The sequence below is a fragment of the Bidens hawaiensis genome, unplaced genomic scaffold (assembly GCF_021521415.1).
Source record: "Bidens hawaiensis isolate Kalapana, Puna unplaced genomic scaffold, B.hawaiensis_p1.1 tig00002442_1, whole genome shotgun sequence".
Taxonomy (NCBI): Eukaryota; Viridiplantae; Streptophyta; class Magnoliopsida; order Asterales; family Asteraceae; genus Bidens; species Bidens hawaiensis.
The window spans coordinates 2229306-2244219 of record NW_027491135.1 but is presented as its reverse complement, the minus strand read 5'-3'; the positions used below and the strand labels follow the sequence as shown (position 1 = coordinate 2244219).

General features: G+C 43.9%; 1 protein-coding gene across 1 annotated transcript; it reads right to left on the bottom strand.

Moving 5' to 3' along the window:
- Positions 1–767: 767 nt before the first annotated feature.
- On the bottom strand, positions 768–13518 carry LOC143619460 (uncharacterized). The gene is made up of 2 exons (XM_077091391.1): positions 12400–13518; positions 768–1019 (listed from the first exon to the last, which is right to left on the bottom strand). The coding sequence occupies exons 1-2, from the start codon at positions 13174–13176 to the stop codon at positions 768–770; spliced, it is 1029 nt and encodes a 342-aa protein (XP_076947506.1). The 5' UTR covers positions 13177–13518.
- Between the last annotated feature and the right edge of the window lie 1396 nt (positions 13519–14914).

The window sequence follows — 14914 nt, the reverse complement described above, 5'->3', positions numbered from 1 at the left end:
TATAAATATTCTAATACACTAGTAACACGCTTATGTACAAAATCAGTTATTGAATCAAGTTGAAATCCCCTTTAATTTAAATTAAAAACTATGCCATATGCCATTAATCTATTGGTTCTTAATTAAAAGGGAGGCAAAAGGCCTAAGTAGCTGGTTTTATAGCCTAATTTATTGTAGAATACTAAATTAAGGGCCTTTTGTTTAGCGGTATCGAGTAATAAGACTTTTTCGTTCAAGGGTAAGGTGTTCAAGTCTCGTCTTAAAGATTTAATTAGGAGTAGATTAGAGATTGTGTTAGTTTGCCGTTTAGAAAAAGTATTGTTGAATTATGTGTAATGTGTGAATGCGTACGTATATAGTTTTGATTTCTATATTTGACTTTATGAAGTCTTTTAATATAAAAAACAAATAAAACTGAAATCACACAGAAAAAATAATTAAATGTATCACACATGAACTTTTCAGCAATATAAATGTCCAACAACTCATAGAGAATTCATATCTCTCATTCAATGAAAATTTCTCATTGTGACTTAATTAATTTCAGACAGCTCAAGCCAGTTCATTAAAAGCAACCATATGCTCTTCTTACAATGTTTGGCAATACAAGTACATGTATGTATTGAAGAACTAAGGATCATCACTCATGTGTCACTTTTGATACAACCATATGGACTTATGGTAAGAATTATTATATAGAACATGTCCTAAGTCCAAAGTCCTAATTTCAGACTTGCATCTATTTAGTATGACAAACCACATATAATTTATTTATGCATGAACTTGTAATTAGTGGGACATATATTAAGTTTGTTAATATGTTTTTTTGTGAAAATAATTAACATACCAAAGTCATGGGCAGATAGAGATGGTTGGAGATATGCGCGGCAATCGTTTAGGAAAACCACTCCATACTTCTTCCGGTGGTTTCTATTAGGGCGTCGCTTGGAGGAATACGCGGCAAGTAGTGTTGCAGCAACCAAAGCTCCACACAGTTTGATTCCTCTCAACTTGCATTCCTATCAAATGGACAAATTAAATACGTTAAGTTAGATAGCTATATAATTCAATCTTGTGGCAAATTGACCCATACTAGGAATCCATAGAGAGTACGTTAATCTTGGCCCACATTTGTACTATAGTGTGCTTTATACTCTGTGAGAGGTGAAGGGGAAGTGGCCGAGTGGCGTAGGCTATCGCTCAAGGAAACACCACGTCACTCATGCCTAAGTGTTTTTTGAGTGGTGAGTCCTTGAGTGAGCTCACACTCATGGGTTTGATGTTTTGGACCGTTAAAAAGGCTTTAAAAATTGAAACTTTAAGACAAAAAGAAAGAGAATAGAAAACACATCTATATATACCAAACAATTTTTCTTACACAAAATCATTCACTAATGGATTCATCTTCATCGTCTTGCTCTAAGACAAGCGAGATTTTAATCGCAATAATCTTAGGCGCGGTGCAATATCTAGTACAGCAAGCTAAAAGTTAACATCCAAGAACAAAAAATTCTTACGTAAACTTTGACCTTAGATGAAAACTAAAGATATTCAACGTAGTTCAAGAATATGTCAGAAATGATATCGAACGAGTATACTGTATCCTAACACAACGTTGTCATATCATACAAAATCTGGAATGGTTTTAGACAGTGAACATAATTTATATTAATTCTTTACAAATAATTGATGAGTATATTAAATAATTTACTTGCCATTCACTAGTGAAGAAACACTAATAGACCCCGGGCAGATTACGGATAATCTGGGGGTTAAATAGATGTTTCCCACGAGGGGTTATGTCCGGCAAAGATGGTTCTTCTGGTGACCTGCAAAACAGAGACCGTGAGCTCGTCACTTAGAAGGGGGGGGGGGTACCTCCTTGTGCCCACCCTCCGGCGTGAGAATCAGACTAGATTGCTCTTGAATATAAGTGTATATTAAGAGATTGCTAGAAAAGATAAGATGTGATAAGGTAATGTAATGCGTCCATACCATTCCAAGGTGTTGGAGTATTTATAGCCGAAGGTAGGTTTCCAAGCAGGTACAACCGGCTGAATAGTATTTCTGTTCTGCCAACTGTGTGATACGCACGTGCCATGCTAATGGTTGGTGGGTAGGCAGCGGCTGATTGTGACCAGGCCGGCTGTGTACTATTCCTGTTCCACCAACTGCAGGCTATGCACGTCCTCCGACAGGTTGGTGAGTAGGCAGCGGCTGATAGTGACATACAGTACAAGAGCGTGCTGCTCGTCATACTGTTGTCAGTGAGCTGTCGTATCTTTAGTCAGATCTTTTGTCCATACCTCGTCAGGTACAGTACAAAAGATCCTCCAGTATCGTACAGACTGGCTCATTTGTGCGGGAGTGTTCCCAGCTTGCTCACTCCTTCTTCAGGTGACATTACTGAATTATTTAAGAGTTAAGTGCCTTGTGCGTGTAGCCTTGCTGCGCGGGTAGCCTTCCCTGATGGCTAGTATCCGTTGCGGCGGGAACAGCCGGAGTACGTCGACCATTGGGAGGCTTTTCCTGCGGGAACAGCTTGCGTACTGCGCGTAAGGACGTCACGTCTCTGAGCATGGTGGGTCCTGAGGATCCAGTTGGTTTCTGCGCAGACGTCTCTCTTCAAGGTGAGTCTTGCGAGTTTAGCCTTTGCGCAGACGTCCCTGTTGAAGGTTAGTCTTGCGGGTTCAACTGCGCAGACGTCCCTCTTTGAGGTGAGTCTTGCGGGTCCAACTGGGCTCTGCTGGGACCTACCTCTTCAAGTCCCCCCAGTCCAATGTTCTTCTCATGAATTGTTAATAAGTGAGGTGAACTTTTGGACTTAAGCAAAGGGTTTTGAAAAAAGTTTAGTTTTAAGGTTTTCCATGGGGATTCTTTCCGCGGAAGTCCTAATGTCACGTGCAGAAATTCCCGACTTTTCTGCTTGATCTTTGGGTATGATGCGGGTAGGTCTGTAACCTCCTCGCAAGTCAGGAGCGTTGAGTTCCACTTGTATAGATTCTCCATGAGGTTTTGGTAGTTTTGAACATAGTGATCAATTATGTTAAAACAACCAATTCCATCTTGGAGCTTCAAACAATCTAGTTCTCGACGTTCCCGCTATGCGGGGATGTTATTCCCGTTTCCGCAAGCATGGCCCAGAAGATCATTCTTGGTTTCAATTCCCTGTGGAGTGCTAGGTATGTGAAGGGTTTCGCCTTGACACTGTACCCGCACTCGTCTTATAGTTACTTTACTTCCAAGGTATTCCTGGCTTCAATTCCCTGCGGGTGCTAAGTATGTGAAGGGTTTTGCCTTGACACTGTACCCGCACCCGTCTTATAGTTACTTGGTCGCCGAGGTATTCTTGGCTTCAATTCCCTCCAGGTGCTAAGTATGTGAAGGGTTTTGCCTTAACACTTTACTCGCACCTGTCTTATAGTTACTTGGTTGCCAAGGTAAGGGGTATAGTCCCGCTTACTTTTGAATCTTTTTGAAATTCGAAGAGTTGGTGAAAGGATAAGAACAGTCCAAACTGTTGAAACGTCGTCCGACGGTTTCTTCTGACAGTGTCAGGACGTGCAGGAAGTTATGACGACGTGACAGTATATGGTCATTCCAGACGCTTTTTCAGGCGCGTGGGCGCGAGTTTTCGGGCACGTGGCCGCGAAGTTTACGGCACGCGTCCTGTCAACAGCTGTTGCCAGCTTGCTTTTTCCACGTGTCATAGTTTCATTGCACCAGCGTTTTCCTCTCTCTTCCGCATTAAATTCATCGCATTCATTGCGATGAGTATATAAAGGGAGGAGATGTTGCATCTCAACTCACAGTTTCACCTCTCTTCTTCTTCTAAACGATTTCCAGCGAATACTCTAACTTTTCTGTCGAGGATTCTCCTGAAATCGTTCTTGTTTACATCCCAAACATGTCTTCTCATGATCCTGAGGTTACTGTCGAGGAGTCCGATGTATACCTCGAGAATCCGTCCACGTCGGACAAGGATGACAAGAGTACTGCTGGCGAGTGCCAGTGTGCTCTTCCGGTCGACCTTTATCAGTACGTCGTCAGGAAGTTCATGCTCGAGCCTTTCGAGCCTGAGTTTCCTGCACCTCATCAGACGGTGTACGATGCCCCCAAGGGCAAGATAGGGGTGTACGCTGCATTCTTCGTCTATGGGAATCTCAGGTTCCCATTGACGTAGTTTGTATACCGTGTTCTGGAGAGACACGGTGTGCATCTGACTGAGGTACACCTAATGGCGATCGCCAAGATCCGCCATTTCGAGTGGGTGTGTCTCATTTTAGGTGTGGAGCCCCATGTTGACCGCCTGATGACCTTCTATTCCTGGAGGTGCATCCAGGGGTGGTATACCTTGGTCAATCGGATCAAGGGTTTGAAGATCTGCGCTACCGAGCGCAGTCTTCGATCTTGGAAGCGGGAGTTCTTCTATATCTCCGCTCGCGTCGTCCCCATAGCGATGACGTTCAAGAACGGGAGAGCTCTCCCGAACCTTCACGCCTCCAACTACCAGGAGGCGGAATGGTTCTCCAAGGTTTCCCGGATCCAGTCTCCGGTTTACCGCTTTGCGGAGTCCGGGATGGTGATGCTCGGGATGAGCCGGGTGTGGAAGGAGGCGTCACAGATTCCCATCGTCCTCGAATACGGTTTGAACTCTGTCCCTTACGGTATGCTTCATATTATCCGTTAATTTAGGGTTTTTGTTCTAACCGTTTTTTCTTTTTGTTTTCAGAGGGAAATGACTTGCAGTCTCTCCTGCAGCCGCGGGAGAGTGATGGTCCCGCTCGGATGGGTACTCGTGCTCTAGATGAGAACGAGTTGCCCATCCTTGAGCAAACGGCGGATCGGTTCGTGGAGGTCTACCCGCCAGGCCACGAGATCCTGAGCGCCAGGCGGCCAGGTAAAGAACTTTTTGACCCTCGCCCTCTCAATGCTCAAACCTCTGCGGGAATTCCTCTAATTTTGTCATCTTCTGATGAGGAATCCGCAGATGGTCCTTTCTTGGCGAGGAAGAAGAAGGCTGCCGGCGGGAAGGGCAAGGCGAAGGTTGCCTCCACTGCCGATCAGGGGAATCGGTCAGAGTCGGAGACCGAGAGTGAAGAGGTGGAGGGGAACCCTGGTGATGATGAGACCACTGTTCCGGAGGTTGAGACAGCTGTCACCTCCGGGCAGCCTAGTACAACGACGGTGACCGGCGTGAAGAGGCCGGCTCCATCGGGTTCGTCCTCGCCTATTCGCACCTTCAAGCTCAAGAGGACTCGTAAGTGTAAACTTTAACTTTAACTTCATATCTTTCCGCCAATATATTTAAATATGTTGTCTTCATGCAGGCGTGGATGCAACTGCATTCCAGGGTGGAGCTGGGAGGAGCACTTCTGGACCCATGAAGGTAGGTTTGGTCAACCTACCCGAGGCGATGACCCAGGCGGCTGCGCCTGCTTCACGTGTTGGTTCAGTTGCTCACTCGGTTGAGGCAACTGTTCCAACTGTGACGTCGTCTCCGCCGGCTGTCAGTGCCATATTCACTGATTCCTTCACTGAGCTGGCGATGAGTTTTTCGGCGGGCTCTTCCGCAGCGGCGACCACGGTTGTGAGTTCACCTCTGTTGGTTCCTACGACGGCGGCTTCAACCGCGCCTCCGGCACCGGCGACCACCTCGCCCCCGGCCGGTTCAGCAGGTATGTTTGGGGTTGGGGCGTGTAGCCAATCTCTGCCTCCTTCCCATCTGCCTGACCTCTTGGATGGATATCCGTTAGGTTCGGGTGATGGGTTTGGCGGCTACAGGCATGTCGTCGACCCTACAGGTGCGTAGAGTTATTTTGGCCTGTTATGTTTTCTTTTTTTTTTTTCCTAACTGCTTTTTGTTTTTGCAGTGTCGGATTCGAATGAGGTGTTTGTTCCGCGGTGGAACATCCGCCGGGGAACCACCCTTCGGACGGCTGTGGACTGCGTCGAGTGGGCGCGCCACGCCGCCCCCAGTGGTGCACTGGGAGAAGCTATGTCAAGCTACCAGGAGGGTAGGCTGACAAACGAGCTTCGAATTCTCCTTGCCCGGATGCAGCCGCGCGTCGAGCTGCTTTGTCGTGAAAACGACAAGTTAAAAGCAGCTCGTATCCAAGAAGTAGCTCAGGCGCGGGCTGTCCGGGAGGAGAACAGGAGGCTCTCCGCCGTTGCTGTGAAGAAGGAGAAGGCCTTCAAGGCCCTTGAGGTTGAAGTTCAGGCCCGTCTCGAGGCCCGTTCCAAGGCTGCCCAAGCTGTTAACGAACAGTTTCAGTTAGCTAAGGAAACCGCTCGGAACGCAACTGAGAGGGCCACCAGGGCTGAAGCTGTTGCTGAGCCTCTACGCACCGAGAATGAGGAGCTCAAAGCCAAATTAGAGAGGCTCCAGCAGGCTCATGACGCCTTGGCCATGGAAGACGCCTAGAAGCTTCAAGAAATCTTGGACCAGAAGGGTATGCTTGACCATACTGAGCGTAAGCTAAAGGGCGTTGAAGAGGCTGCTGCAAAGGAAGTGTTGCTTGCCAACCTTAACAAAAGTGAAGCCGAACGCGCCCGTAACCAAGCTCAAGCTGCCCTCCAGGAGGCTCTGGTTACCAAGGAATGGCTTCTACGAGAAGCGTTGTCGCAGGTAAGCTTAGCTTCATAATGTCTTCACGCTTTTCTTTATACTTAGAAAAGGTTTTGATACTTGTATTTTGTTTTGTAGGTTGTGCATCGGGTCTTCACGGACACATCATATGACGATGCCATGAGCGCAGCCCTCAACGCTTCTCATGAGGATAGGGAAAAGGCTGGCTTCCTGCTTGGTCTAGGGTTCGTTGAGAAGGGCATCCCGCCTTCCAACTGCCCTTTATATGATGTGGATACTGAAGCTGCTTATGACCAAGCAGTGAACCAGTATGCTGCCTTCCCGCATCCAGTGGTGGAGAAGGTGAACGAAGTTGCTGCTGCTGATGATGGGTTAACCATTCTCAAGACCTTCCTTGAACCGCCACAGCCAAGTGATGGTGCGGGTACAAGTGGGTTTGGAGGAAGTGGTCCTGAAACTTGAACCTTTAGATCCCTTTCCACTGTTAGGATAGGTTTATGTTTTTGTATAGATTTACACTCTTGTAGGCGGGTAGATACCCGGCCATTCTTGTAATACTTGAATTTTTATGGAATGTAAATCCTTTGTGCGGGTAGGACCGTCACTTTTGCTTTATAAACGTTATACGACTTGCTCATGCATATTATTGTTTAATTTGGCACTTGTTTTGCCGCATAAACAATATATGATTCGCTTGTGCATACTTTAGTTTAACTTAGCAATTTCTTAAGTACTTTGAATAAGTTAACCTATCAACGTGGCAGATAATAGGTTACAGTTTTGCTTCCTCTTTCGTGATTGTGCGGGTAAGACCGTCACTTGCACTTAGTAGGATGGCTAAACTTTACCTATATCTAACCTGCGTGGAGGTTTTCCTCATTTTTTCCTTGAAGATATTTTCTAAGTGTTCTGAATAAGTTAACCGTTCGACGCGCGGTTGTCAATAGGTTAAAGTTCAGTTTCCTCTATCATGATTTGTGCGGTTAGGCCCGGCACTTTCATTTAGTGGGATGACCGAACTTCACCTATGACTGACCTGCGTGAAGGTTTGCCTTTTTTTTATGTGGGTTTTGCCGCTTTCCACACGCAACGATTTCTTCACACTTATTTATGCGGTGAAAACCGGCATCAGTGTTTTAAATAAATTAATCGTTCGACGCGCGGTTGTCAATAGGTTAGTTTGGTGTCCTCTATTATGATTTGTGCGGTTAGGACCGGCACTTTCATTTAGTAGGATGATCAAACTTTACCTATGACTGACCTACGTGAAGGCTTTCCTTATATTTTCTTTAGAAATTTGTCGTTCTGTGTTTATGCGGGTTTTGCCGCCTTCCAGATGCAACGACTTGTTTTCCCACTTATGTATGCGGTGAAGACCGGCATATCAGTGTGGAAAGTTCATTAAGTATAAATGTAAGACCATCAGCGTCAATGTGATAAGGAGAATCATTTCCATTAGAAGTGGCTCTGGGCCTTTTCTTTTACAAGTTTGGAATTGATCTACATGCAGACTGTGTAATTGAGCTCCCTTCCATGTTCTTGGGAGTGTCATCGAGCCTTTCGAGCCGATATGCACTTGGTTCGGAATCTCGTTGTTTATGCAGTATGTAGTCTTCGACATTGAAGCTGCAGTTTTATTCGTGTTTTCCCCAACTGGGGTTCTACACGCATTAGCCTGCTCAGCGTTCATTACGCCACGAGGTGCGTGAGCGTCGCATCTCTGACAAATGCTTCGACGATGTCCTTCAAGTCTACGCATTCCTCGGTGTTGTGGCCTCTTGTTCTGTGGAAGTCACAGAATTTGCTCTGATCAGCGTTGTGACGCTCTCGGATTATTGGAGCCTTTGGCCATGGGAGTCTCTTGGTGTCGAATATCTCGGTGACGCTTTTGGTGAGTGGCGTCCATCTGGAGTTCCGGTTTGACGACGGCATGTTATCCTTTCCGCCTAACCGAGGGTGCGAGCCGGATGAGGTGTCAAAGTTTACCCTTGACTGCCAAATGCCTAGCTTCCTCTTTTTGTTTAATCGGGCGGTAAGGACATTGTTTTCTCTTGTTTTCTGGGTGTAGAGGTTTGTGCTCTGGGGAAGATCTCTACCCAGTTGCTTTTCCGTTTCCGCGAAGCGTTTAGCTGCTGTCATGATGGCATCCCATGTGGATGGCATGCCATCTTTACTCGTTAAGGTGCGGGTGAGCTCTGGGTCTTTTGTGCCCTGGATGAAAGCAGCGCGAACAAGATCTTTGCTAATATTACCCAGACTTAGCTTCTTTGAGTTGAAGCGAGTGATGAAGTCTAGCAAAGATTCATCTTCCTCTCGAATGCAATTGAGGATTGTCCATTGCTCTTCGGTATACTTTCTTTGTTGGCTGAGGTTTGGCTAAACTTCTGTTGGAAGTCTGCCCAATCATAGATGTGGTGGACCGGTAGACGGTCAAACCACGCTCTAGCTGCTCCAACCAACGTCATCTGGAACATATAACACCACGTGGGTTCCGTCCAGTTGCTGACGGTTGCCCCCGCTATGAATCTGTTCAATTGATCGTCTGGGTCGGATATACCATCATAGGTGCCGATGTTGGACATCTGTTTGGCACTTCTTGGGGCGATTGCTTCCGCAATGTCCCTTGCAAACTTGGAGGTTCCCGCATTTGCAGCGGTTGGTCTGAAGGTTTTAGAGAAGTCACGTGGGTTTCCACCCGCGTTTTTTGGTTTGAAGGTTTCTCCAAAATTCCTTCTTGGTTGGAAGTCCGTTTCCTTACGCTTCCCTTTCGCCTTATGGCGAGGGTTTACGTCGGTGTCGGATTCCTCCGAATCATCGTCCAAGTACTCGCACTCATTGCTCATGTTGAGCTGTTGTCGAGTGCTTCCGAATTCGTCAGCCTGTTGGAGTGAACGTAAGCGTTCAACCAACTCAGCTTGGAATTCCCTTTGACGTTTTTCCGCCCACGCTTTAACTTGTTCAAGTGTTTGGCGGGGGGGCCTCGTCTGTTGTTTTTCCACCTGGGTATCAATGAATCCCAAGGGAGGATTGTTTACTGCACTTGCCCCGGCTCGGGTAACCGGGGTAGTGTTCGTAAAATGTGTGTATTCGCCGGTGTTCCCCCCAGTAGCTGGGGTTGTGGTTACCGGGGTTTCTTGGTTACTCCCTTGCCTGGGGACCGGAGTAACGTTAACCATCTTTTCGGAGGTTTTGAAAAAACTGAGAGAATTAGTTCTAGCTTTTATGCACGGATGGCGCCAATGAAGAAACACTAATAGACCCCAGGCAGATTACGGATAATCTGTGGGTTAAATAGATGTTTCCCACGAGGGGTTATGTCCGGCAAAGATGGTTCTTCTGGTGACCTGCAAAACAGACACCGTGAGCTCGTCACTTAGAAGGGGGGGTACCTCCTTGTGACCACCCTCCGGCGTGAGAATCAGACTAGATTGCTCTTGAATATAAGTGTATATTAAGAGATTGCTAGAAAAGATAAGATGTGATAAGGTAATGTAATGCGTCCATACCATTCCAAGGTGTTGGAGTATTTATAGCCGAAGGTAGGTTTCCAAGCAGGTACAACCGGCTGAATAGTATTTTTGTTCTGCCAACTGTGTGATACGCACGTGCCATGCTAATGGTTGGTGGGTAGGCAGCGGCTGATAGTGACCAGGCCGGCTGTGTACTATTCCTGTTCCACCAACTGCAGGCTATGCACGTCCTCCGACAGGTTGGTGAGTAGGCAGCGGCTGATAGTGACATACAGTACAAGAGCGCGCTGCTCGTCATACTGTTGTCAGTGAGCTGTCGTATCTTTGGTCAGATCTTTTGTCCATACCTCGTCAGGTACAGTAAAAAGATCCTCCAGTATCGTACGGACTTGCTCATTTATGCGGGAGTTTCCCGGCTTGCTCACTCCTTCTTCAGGTGACATTACTGAATTATTTAAGAGTTAAGTGCCTTGTGCGTGTAGCCTTGCTGCGCGGGTAGCCTTCCCTGATGGCTAGTATCTGTTGCTGCGGGAGCAGGCGGAGTACGTCGACCATTGGGAGGCTTTTCCTGCGGGAACAGCTTGCGTACTGCGCGTAAGGACGTCACGTCTCTGAGCATGGTGGGTCCTGCGGATCCAGTTGGTTTCTGCGCAGACATCTCTCTTCAAGGTGAGTCTTGCGAGTTTAGCCTTTGCGCAGACGTCCCTGTTGAGGGTGAGTCTTGCGGGTTCAACTGCGCAGACGTCCCTCTTTGAGGTGAGTCTTGCGGGTCCAACTGGGCTCTGCTGGGACCTACCTCTTCAACTAGGTATATATAGCGCCTCTTGAGTGATTTGAGTATTGATTCTGTTTCTCTAGCTGCTATATGGCTATATTCGTCCTTACCACTCACTAGATATTTATAACACACATCAATTGAGAAAGTACATGCTACTCTACAAGCTAAGAATTGCTTGCAAGGAAAGTTTAAACTCAATCGGATCTCATGTCGAAGATTGGTAATGTTTCCTAATGAAAATTGGTAACGTCTTGACTGAAATATTAGGGTTAGTCTATGTATTCCAATTTATGGTTAAACATTATACAATATAAAAGATATGATGCAATCGAGTTATGCTTTATTAAGAGACTAAAGCTATGTTTAATAGGAGTTTATGAGTTATATTTACTTTAATATATATTGAGAGAGTATATAAGAGCATTCATGGCAGGTCCCCATCCCCATATATATAATTACAATAAAAATCACTATATTTCTCATGTTCAATTATATAATATTTTTTTATACCTTAATTATTATAATTTTTTGTCTCATCTACTAACAATCAATTCAAAAAATATAAATGGGGACAATGTTCTCCCATTTACAAAAAATCACTTACAACCACACTCTATAATTTGCAAAACACTCTTACATAAGTTTAGAGAAACTATTGGGAATGCTCTAATAGATTAATGATGGGAAACCGCATAGCATACCGAGAGTAGAGAAATCATTTTTTTTTGCTGTAGGATGAATACTTTTATTATTATTATTATTATCATTACATTTTGCAGGTTTTACTCTTAATTACTACATTTATTTTCCTGTTTGCTAAGAAAGAAAAAAAACAAGAATATATCACATAAGTTTAGAGAAACTGTTAGGAATGCTTTAATAGATTAATGATGGGAAACCGCATAGCATACCGAGAGTAGAGAAATCATTTTTTTTCTGTAGGATGTGTACTTTTATTATTATTATTATTATTATTATTATTATTGTTGTTGTTGTTATTACATTTTGCAGGTTTTACTCTTTATTATTACATTTATTTTCCTGTTTGCTGAGAAAGAAAAAAAAACAAGAATATGTTAGTTTAACTAGATATAGCTTAAAAGTCTTAGTGACTGATTTCTTCCAAAATGGTTTGCAATTTTAATGTAGTTGATAGTGTCTTATAAATGTAATCTTCACTACATTTATCAGTTTAGGCATATGATTTGTCTTTATTCTCTAACTTATACTGATTTTTCTAGCTTATTGCTAGGTTTTTCTTCCTTTAAAAAAAAAAAAAATAATTTATCGTTCTATTATGTTCACCAGGGAGGTGATTAAATTACTACCACAAAAAGTAGATATGTTGTACACTTGGATGTGAATGTTGTAATTAATACCTTAAAAACACATGTTTGATGTTTGTATACTTATACATTATGTTAGTACTGTGTGTGAATTTTTTTTTTACTGATCTACAATCTCATACATCAGAAAAGTTGGTTTCACAATCTCATCATGTCATTAAACATATAATATTGAATGTGAAAGACAATAACAAGATAGAGGTAAATTTAACTTACAGCCAATAGCATATGAGTTTCTTGTGAGCTCATCTTAAGTCTCACCACCTCTGAATGCCTAGGCGATTTTACATCCTTAAACTTCAAGTTTGTGAGCGTAAGTGAGTTAACAGAGTATGCCACCATGTCCTTCCCATGTGCCCAAAACGTCTTCTTGGCTTTCCCAACAGGAATAAGTTCCTCAATTCCAACATTACCCTTCTCCTTATACCCTCCCCCTTCACCCCCCATTGCTTCCTTCAGTTCCTTAAGAAATGAAACTGCTGTGGTGCGATCACATATCACGGCATGCAACCTCAACACCAGCACCCATTTCTGGTCCGGTAAGGTGTACGCGTTAGCAAACCATAGATGCAACCCTCCCATGCAAGATGAACGGGTAGTAATATCAGACCAGTCGTTGATATTTAGTTCATGCTCTAGGATCACATGTAAAGGTGACAAGGATTCATTCGAGCCACGGCTCGTGAGGGTCCGTAGGAGCTCGGATGTTTTCAACTGGCTTATGATGTTGAGACGGAGGTGAGGGACAGGAGGGTTCATGATGAAAGAAGTTGAGCCTGTTGAGGTGTTTTTGTGTAGCATGGAGTTAAGGATAGGATGGTTATCTTGGAGTTTTTGGAGGGCTTTCTTGAACAGTGGGATATTAGGCTCTTTTGAAACTTGGAGTGCTAAAGCTGTAATCCCTGTCCCACCAGCCACTGCTTTGCACCAGTTTTGCTCTGTGTCCCCTAACAATCTTGTTTGGCTCTCAGAGATTATTGGAGCATCACCCATTGCTATGGTTTATTTGAATGTGTGTTGATAGATAGAGAGAGAGATGAGGGAACTCTGTGAGAAAGTAAGCTAAGATTGGAAGCTAGTTATAGGAAGCCATATTCAAGCAAAGATCAGAAGTTAGGTTAAGTCTTAAATGATAGTTACTCATGATTTGAACTACTTCCTTTATCTTTTATTATAAGATGTGGGCCAAAGGTGTATCATGTGTTTAGTAGATTTAGTATATATTCTTTAAAGCTTTTATGTCAAACATTTTTCCTAACCAAAATGAATCTTTTTCTTGTGTGTGTATTTCTTGTGTGAAAAGGTGTACAACCGTGCCACAAAATATATTTCGCGGTCATGAAAAAAGTTTGCGCGGTAATCACTAAGAGAGTGGGAAAATATTGCAATAACTAGAGAGGAACTAAAGAAAAAGACTTAAATTTATGCATAGGTAAAAAAAACGTTTGTATTTATCTTTGTTTTTGATTAATGAAAAGCATTTTCTTTTTAAATTACATTATTTGTTATTAGAAGATTATTATTTATATAAGAGAAATAGAAAGATTAAATGGTGATATGTGATGATGGAAACGAGAAAAGGAGGGAACGTGAATAATGTTATGAAAGGTTGGGACGACTATTATCTAATTAGTATATTTAACTAGTCTGGTGTCATATTCAAATTTTTCTAGGTGAAGAAGCACGGATCTAAACCCAATTAGGTTAGATCAACGATTCCACCAGGTATGGATTATGGAGTGTGAAATAGGTTAACAAAGGTTCGGATCTAACATCTCCGATAACGATGACCTGCAAAACTGACTAACTGTGAGCTCGTCACGGAAAGGACAAGAGTGGGGGTCTTCCCGTAACCATCATCCAGCGTGAGAATCAGTAAAATATTGAGAGAGAGAGAGAGAGAGAGAGTACTTAAATGATTGATGTAATATGTGAAGTGTGAATAGCACTTGACAAAATGGCCAATCAGGAAAGGACAGCTGAATAGTTTATTATAACCATGCACATGGCTAGCTGTCACTTCCTTTCAAATGCTGCCATATGACCAGTCAGTGAGAAAAGAGCATCTTCAAGAAGATGACATCTGCACCAATAATATTCCATAAATCCCCGGCTATAAATACTCAACTCATCACCATGAGGTATTCATTCACACTTCACATATTACATCAACCACATAAGTACCTTCTCTCTCTCTCTCTCTCTCTCTCTCTCTCAGAATTGTACCGATTCTCACACCGGAGGGTGGTTACGGGAAGACCCCCTACTCTTCTCATTCCCGTGACGAGCTCACGGTAGTTATGTTTCGCAAGTCATCATCACCGGAGCTGCTAGATCTGAACCTCTTTTATCTCATCTCCCACTCCATAATCCATACCCGGTGGAATTGCTGATCTAACCTAATCGATTTTACATATATGCTCTTCATCGGCACTATCCGTGTTTTTGCTAGAACTTTATTTTTTTCTTCTATTTAGTTAACATGAGTCAATCTCAGCAGTTTCCAGTGGAAACTCCCGGTGGTGACGAGCGATCTGTGGGACCAATTGGTCCCGCTCCAGGTGATGTGGGACGAGTGACAGTTGAGACTTGCTGGGTTCATTAGATTCTAGATATGGAATTCAGATCTGGAAGTTCTTTTTCTGTGAGATCTCATCGTCAAAATCCTAGATCTGAAAAAATTCAGAGTCCTGAAGAATGGTTGTAGTTACAAAAAGAGAGAGTTGGGGCT